At 37.7% G+C, this 7,913-nt stretch overlaps 1 protein-coding gene across 1 annotated transcript; it reads right to left on the bottom strand.

Moving 5' to 3' along the window:
* Positions 1-6,539: 6,539 nt before the first annotated feature.
* On the bottom strand, positions 6,540-7,525 carry NMBR (neuromedin B receptor; the record flags this gene model as incomplete). The annotated part of the gene is given in 4 exon segments (XM_082633704.1): positions 6,540-6,813; positions 7,246-7,286; positions 7,289-7,459; positions 7,462-7,525. Coding segments are annotated over 4 exon segments (408 nt in total). The 3' UTR covers positions 6,540-6,681.
* Positions 7,526-7,913: the final 388 nt, after the last annotated feature.

Here is a 7,913-nt window from a genome sequence, read left to right as displayed (position 1 = left end):
GAAGGAGAAAAACCTACAACCAGCTTACTCTACACAGCAGGGATCTCATTCAGATTTGATGGAGAAATTAAAACCTTTACAGACATGCATAAGCTGAGAGAGTTCAACACCACCAAACCAGCTTTACAACAAATACTAAAGGAACTTCTCTAGGCAAGAAACACAAGAGAAGGAAAAGACCTACAATAACAAACCCAAAACAATTAAGGAAATGGGAAAAGGAACATACATATCGATAAATACCTTAAATGTAAATGGACTAAATGCTCCCACCAAAAGACACAGAGTGGCTGAATGGATACAAAAACAAGACCCATATATATGCTGTCTACAAGAGACCCACTTCAGACCTAGAGACACATACAGATTGAAAGTAAGGGTATGGAAAAAGATATTCCATGCAAATGGAAATCAAAAGAAAGCTGGAGTAGCAATTCTTATATCAGACAAAAGAGACTTTAAAATAAAGACTATTAGAAGAGACAAAGAAGGACACTACATAATGATCAAGGGATCGATCCAAGAAGAAGATATAACAATTGTAAATATTTATGCACCCAACATAGGAGCACCTCAATACACAAGGCAAATACTAACAGCCATAAAAGGGGAAATCGACAGTAACACACTCATAGTAGGGGACTTCAACACCCCACTTTCACCAATGGACAGATCATCCAAAATGAAAATAATAAGGAAACACAAGCTTTAAATGATACATTCAACAAGATGGACTTAATTGATATTTATAGGACATTCCATCCAAAAACAACAGAATACACATTTTTCTCAAGTGCTCATGGAACATTCTCCAGGATAGATCATATCTTGGGTCACAAATCAAGCCTTGGTAAATTTAAGAAAATTGAAATTGTATCAAGTATCTTTTCCGACCACAATGGTATGAGACTAGACATCAATTACAGGAAAAGATCTGTAAAAAATACAAACATATGGAGGCTAAACAGTACACTACTTAATAACGAAGTGATCACTGAAGAAATCAAAGAGGAAATTAAAAAAAACTGGAAACAAATGACAATGGAGACACGACGACCCAAAACCTATGGGACGCAGCAAAAGCAGTTCTAAGGAGGAAGTTTATAGCAATACAATCCCACCTTAAGAAACAGGAAAAATCTCGAGTAAACAACCTGACCCTGCACCTAAATCAATTAGAGAAAGAAGAACAAAAATCCCCCAAAGTTACCAGAAGGAAAGAAATCATAAAGATCAGATCATAAATAAATGAAAAAGAAATGAAAGAAACGATAGCAAAGATCAATAAAACTAAAAGCTGGTTCTTTGAGAAGATAAACAAAATTGATAAACCATTAGCCAGACTCATCCAGAAAAAAAGGGAGAAGACTCAAATCAATAGAATTAGAAATGAAAAAGGAGAAGTAATAACTGACACTGCAGAAATACAAAAGATCATGAGAGATTACTATAAGCAACTCTATGCCAATAAAATGGACAACCTAGAAGAAATGGACAAATTCTTAGAAATGCACAACCTGCCAAGACTGACTCAGGAAGAAATAGAAAATATGAATAGACCAATCACAAGCACTGAAATTGAAACTGTGATTAAAAATCTTCCAACAAACAAAAACCCGGGACCAGATGGCTTCACAGGCGAATTCTATCAAACATTTAAGACAATAGCTAACACCTATCCTTCTCAAACTCTTCCAAAACATAGCAGAGGGAGGAACACTCCCAAACTCATTCTACGAGGCCACCATCACCTTGTTACCAAAATCAGGCCTGGATGTCACAAAGAAAGAAAACTATAGGCCAATATCACTGATGAACATAAATGCAAAACTCCTCAACAAAATACTAGCAAACAGAATCCAACAGCACATTAAAAGGATCATACACCATGATCAAGTAGGGTTTATTCCAGGAATGCAAGGATTCTTCAATATATGCAAATCAATCAATGTGATACACCATATTAACAAATTGAAGGAGAAAAACCATATGATCATCTCAATAGATGCAGAGAATGCTTTTGACAAAATTCAACACCCATTTATAATAAAATCCCTGCAGAAAGTAGGCATAGAGGGAACTTTCCTCAACATAATAAAGGCCATATATGACAAACCCACAGCCAACATTGTCCTCAATGGTGAAAAACTGAACCATTTCCACTAAGATCAGGAACAAGACAAGGCTGCCCACTCTGACAACTCTTATTCAACATAGTTTTGGAAGTTTTAGCCACAGCAATCAGAGAAGAAAAGGAAATAAAAGGAATCCAAATTGGAAAAGAAGAAGTAAACCTGTCACTGTTTGCAGATGACATGATACTATATATAGAGAATCCTAAAGATGCTACCAGAAAACTACCAGAGCTAATCAATGAATTTGGTAAAGTAGCAGGATACAAAATTAATGCACAGAAATCTCTGCCATTCCTGTACAGTAATGATGAAAAATCTGAAAGTGAAATCAAGAAAACACTCCCATTTACCATTGCAACAAAAAGAATAAAATATCTAGGAATAAACTTACCTAAGGAGACAAAAGACCTGTATGCAGAAAATTATAAGACACTGATGAAAGAAATTAAAGATGATACAAATAGATGGAGAGATATACCATGCTCCTGGATTGGAAGAATCAATATTGTGAAAATGACTCTACTACCCAAAGCAATCTACAGATTCAATGCAATCCCTATCAAACTACCACTGGCATTTTTCACAGAACTAGAACAAAAAATTTCAAAATTTGTTTGGAAAAACAGAAGACCCCGAATAGCCAAAGCAATCTTGGGAACAAAAAAACGGAGCTGGAGGAATCAGGCTCCCTGACTTCAGACTATACTACAAAGTTACAGTAATCAAGACAGTGTGGTACTGGCACAAAAACAGAAAGATAGATCAATGGAACAGGATAGAAAGCCCAGAGATAAACCCACGCACATATGGTCAACTTTTCTTTGATAAAGGAGGCTGGAATGTACAGTGGAGAAAGGACAGCCTCTTCAATAAGTGGTGCTGGGAAAACTGGACAGGGACCTCTAAAAGTATGAGATTAGATCACTCCCTAACACCATACACAAAAATAAGCTCAAAATGGATTAAAGACCTAAATGTAAGGCCAGAAACTATCAAACTCTTAGAGGAAAACATAGGTAGAACACTCTATGACATAAATCACAGCAAGATCCTTTTGGACCCACCTCCTAGAGAAATGGAAATAAAAACAAAAATAAACAAATGGGACCTAATGAAACTTCAAAGCTTTTGCACAGCAAAGGAAACCATAAACAAGACCAAAAGACAACCCTCAGAATGGGAGAAAATATTTGCAAATGAAGCAACTGACAAAGGATTAATCTCTAAAATTTATAAGCAGCTCATGCAGCTCAATAGCGAAAAAACAAACAATCCAATCCAAAACTGGGCAGAAGACCTAAATAGACATTTCTCCACAGAAGATATACAGACTGCCAACAGACACATGAAAGAATGCTCAACATCATTAATGATTAGATAAATGAAAATCAAAACTACAATGAGATATCATCTCACACCAGTCAGCATGGCCATCATCAAAAAATCTAGAAAAAATAAATGCTGGATAGGGTGTGAAGAAAAGGGAACACTCTTGCACTGCTGGTGGGAATGTGAATTGGTACAGCCACCATGGAGAACAGTATGGAGGTTCCTTAAAAAACTACAAATAGAACTACCATATGACCCAGCAATCCCACTACTGGACATATAACCTGAGAAAACCTTAATTCAAAAAGAGACATGTACCAAAATGTTCATTGCAGCTCTATTCACAATAGCCCAGAGATGGAAACAACCTAAGTGTCCATCATCGGATGAATGGATAAAGATGATGTGGCACATATATACAATGGAATATTACTCAGCCATAAAAAGAAACGAAATTGAGCTATTTGTAATGAGGTGGAGAGAACTAGAGTCTGTCATACAGAGTGAAGTAAGTCAGAAAGAGAAAGACAAATACCGTATGCTAACACATATATATGGAATTTAAGAAAAAAAAAAGTCATGAAGAACCTAGGGGTAAAATAGGAATAAAGACACAGACCTACTTGAGAATGGACTTGAGGATATGGGGAGGGGGAAGGGTAAGCTGTGACAAAGCAAGAGAGAGGCATGGACATATATACACTACCAAACGTAAGGTAGATAGATAGTGGGAAGCAGCCGCAGAGCACAGGGAGATCAGCTCGGTGCTTTGTGACCGCCTGGAGGGGTGGGATAGGGAGGGTGGGAGGGAGGGAGACACAAGAGGGAAGGGATATGAGAACAGATGTATATGTATAACTGATTCACTTTGTTATAAAGCCGAAAGTAATAAAATATATATACATAAATTTAAAATAATTGAAGGAAGGCTATAGAAGGCAGAGAGATCATCTTTATAATTTTACAATAAGCTCATTTGCTTTCCACCTCAGTGCCTGTATCCTGATAATTAATTGCATCTGTGAGTAAATATTGATTTGAATTAATGAGTCATTTGTCATCTGACTCATATGTAATACAGTAGAAGTAGTTACACAACAACCCACAGTTTTAAAATGCTTTCATATGAATTGTTTCATTTGATAAAATAATTCTGTTCAGTACAACTGATTAGTGTACCCATTTTGCAGAAAAACTCATCAAAACTAAGGGATTAAATGATGTTCAAATGATCACAGAGCCAGTGAGCTGATGACTCAGGATTCACACCTACATCTTGTGACTACAGATTCTATATTTTTTTCAATGATAGCACATTGCAGAGAATATGAAGAATCAAAGCAACTGAAGAATCAAATGCTTTATCTAACCTATCTATTTTTAGACATCTGACCTCCTTGTCCTTTTAAAGTCAATAGTATTTTTAACAGGAAAGACGTTTTTACGGTGGAGAAACTAAGCCTCAACAGTGCTAGCAGATTACATTTCATATTTTTAAAGTTATCTCTAAAAACTGAATTTTCACAGAATCTATATAAATGTCTATAATCAACTCTAGGTTGTGCTTTCATAATCCAAAACTGATTCCTAATGAGATGTTTTATGTTTGGTTCTCTCTGAAAATGTGGTCCTTTTCCAAAAATTAGTTTGAATTAAATCACAATCATTAAAGTTTTAATTTTCAAAAAGTTCCTCCAAATCTCCACAAATAATAAAAGAAAGTAGAGAAGAAGGTCTACATTGGAAGTTGAAAAAATATTCTTAATGAAAATCTTTATAAGAAAAAAATAAAAACTTAATGACAAATAGATGAATCAAGGGAAGTGCTAGGAAGAAATAAAAGTTTAGTGTTTATTTTTGCTCCCCATGAAGACCTATGAATAACTGAAAATAGAAACTACTGCCCAGAACCTTAATAAATAAATAGTGTTCATGAGGAGTAGGCTATGGTTCTAATGACATTTAATATTTTGTATCAATAATTAAAACAATGAGTTAAGAAACAGCTCATTAAGTTTGAAGCTAGCAGTATGAAGCCAGGTCATCACTTTAGAGCATGGATTGAAACTGAAAATAACCTTGGTCAAATGGAAATAAATAAGGATAAAAGAACAGAAAATAACAACAAGCAATAAAAAGGGAAATTTAATGAAGACTTGTGTCCTTTTGTGTAGAAAATAAATGAATTTTCCAAATGCCAGGTTGTCAGTACATTTGGGATGTAGGTGGGGTTCTCCAAAGAGCTGAAGATAATCTAATGGTTACATAAAATATTGTTTAAACCTATACATTGATTCAAAAGTAAAAATAATAATGCACTGAAAATATACAAGTATAGCATATTGCTATTTATCTTGTACTAAACATTGGATAAACTCTTTCCAGAAGAAAATCCTCTACACTTCATATCAGCATCAATTTTTCCAAAAACGCAATTAATAAACAAATAAGGACTAACTAAAAACTTTTAACTAAGAACTTGTTAAGAATTAGCAAATAAAAAATGCAATTAAAATTATTAAAGACCTTGGAAATTGGTCAAACCCTCCTGAGCAATCAGTAATTGGAAGGACCAGAGTAAATTGTTATTTGGGGTTTTGAAATACACAAATGGGAAGTGTACTGCTTGTGACAACTAACAATAAGGAAAGTGTTGAACTTCACTCTCTGATCTCATGGCTCAGCCAGAACAGATGTCACTACTTAAATACATCATTACAGGCAAAAGACTAAAAGGTATATCTTAGAAGGGCCTTATTTCCACAGAGAAGTAGGCAAATAGAACCAGCATAAATGGTTAAATGAGAGACTTGTCTGAGATATGGTAATGTGGAACAGTGCGACGGGCAGAGCAGTGACGCAATGCACTGAGTGGCTGAGTCTCGACAAGATTGTTGCACATTCATTCTATAGCTTTTCTGTGAAATGAATAATAAAGATTCCTAGAGTGTGTGGAGGGCAGAGGAAGGCTAGACTATGCAATTTTAAAACTACTTTTAAACTAATGCAATTTTAATTATTTTTAAAATAATGATTTTCTTATATTTTTTTCAAGCGTCACATCAGTCAATTTTAACTCCTTTTACTCTAATTCCCAGATGCTGTCTCTCTCCTTCTCCCCTCCTCCTCCCAGCCCTTCCTTTCTCCCTCCTCTCCCCAGGTACACTCCCTGACCCTCTCCACTGCTTTTCTAGGCCACCCACTGTTACCTATGCCCTTACCTGTCTGCGCTGAGGGCAGTGAGAGTGAACATGGACACCCCCACGGAGGTGAGCTGCATCACCAGGATGAGTTTGCAGCCCACCTTCCCGAACATCCACTCGTCAAAGAAGTAGCGGGATTTGTTACCGTATGCTAACACATATATATGGAATCTAAGGGGAAAAAAAAAAAGTCATGAAGAACCTAGGGGTAAGACGGGAATAAAGACACAGACCTACTAGAGAATGGGCTTGAGGATATGGGGAAGGGGAAGGGTAAGCTGGGAAAAAGTGAGAGAGTGGCATGGACATATATACACTACCAAACGTAAAATAGATACCTACTGGGAAGCAACCGCATAGCACAGGGAGATCAGCTCGGTGCTTTGTGTCCACCTGGAGGGGTGGGATAGGGAGGGTGGGAGGGAGGGAGACGCAGAGGGAAGAGATATGGGAACATATGTATATGTATAACTGATTCACTTTGTTATAAAGCAGAAACTAACACACCATTATAAAGCAATTATACTCCAATAGCGATGTTTAAAAAAATCTTTCTAAAAGTTGCAGGAAGCATCCACAGGGAAGCACGTGATCAGCAGCAGCACGTCCCCTACGGCCAGTTAAAGATGCTGGGGACGCTCCTCAGGGCGCTGTTAGTGATGAAGATATTCACCGGCATGATGTTGCCCAGCAAGCCCACTGTGATGATGGGCAGGTAGAAGGACGGGATCACACAGCAGATCACGAACTCCGCAGTGGTCCCGCCCTGGGCGGGTAGGAAATCCCTTTCCCTGGAACGAAACCGCTCTGATTCATGCCTGCGGTCCGGGAGAGGTTGGAAGGAGACTCGGGGGGCATGGTCTCTTTCCCAGGAGAGTCCGCTGGAGTTTTCATGCACCCAGGTGCCCTGAAAAGTGCAACGCACTCTTGTGCTTAATGGATTTCCCTCTTGCCAACTTTACCTCCCGCGGGGATCTCGTCACACCGCCTTGTCTGGAGGAGGACCGGGCCGGGTGAGAAGACTGGCCACAGGCTCCAGCCCTTCACTTTTAGAAGGGGCACGCCCATTGGCTCCTGCTGGCTCCGAATTAAAAAAGAAGAAGAAGAAGAAGAAGAAGTTGAGTCTTTGTTCCAGTCCTCAATGGTTTGTTCTCGCTTATAGGTAGCGGAGAACAGCCTTTTTGTGAACAAAGATTTATCCCTCTGGAATTAATGAAAATACCTGCCAGACCTTTCTCAGGGAGGG

Source organism: Mesoplodon mirus (assembly GCF_964341445.2).
Source record: "Mesoplodon mirus genome assembly, chromosome: 10".
In the NCBI taxonomy this organism is placed as follows: domain Eukaryota; kingdom Metazoa; phylum Chordata; class Mammalia; order Artiodactyla; family Ziphiidae; genus Mesoplodon; species Mesoplodon mirus.
This window is presented reverse-complemented; position numbering and strand designations above follow the sequence as displayed.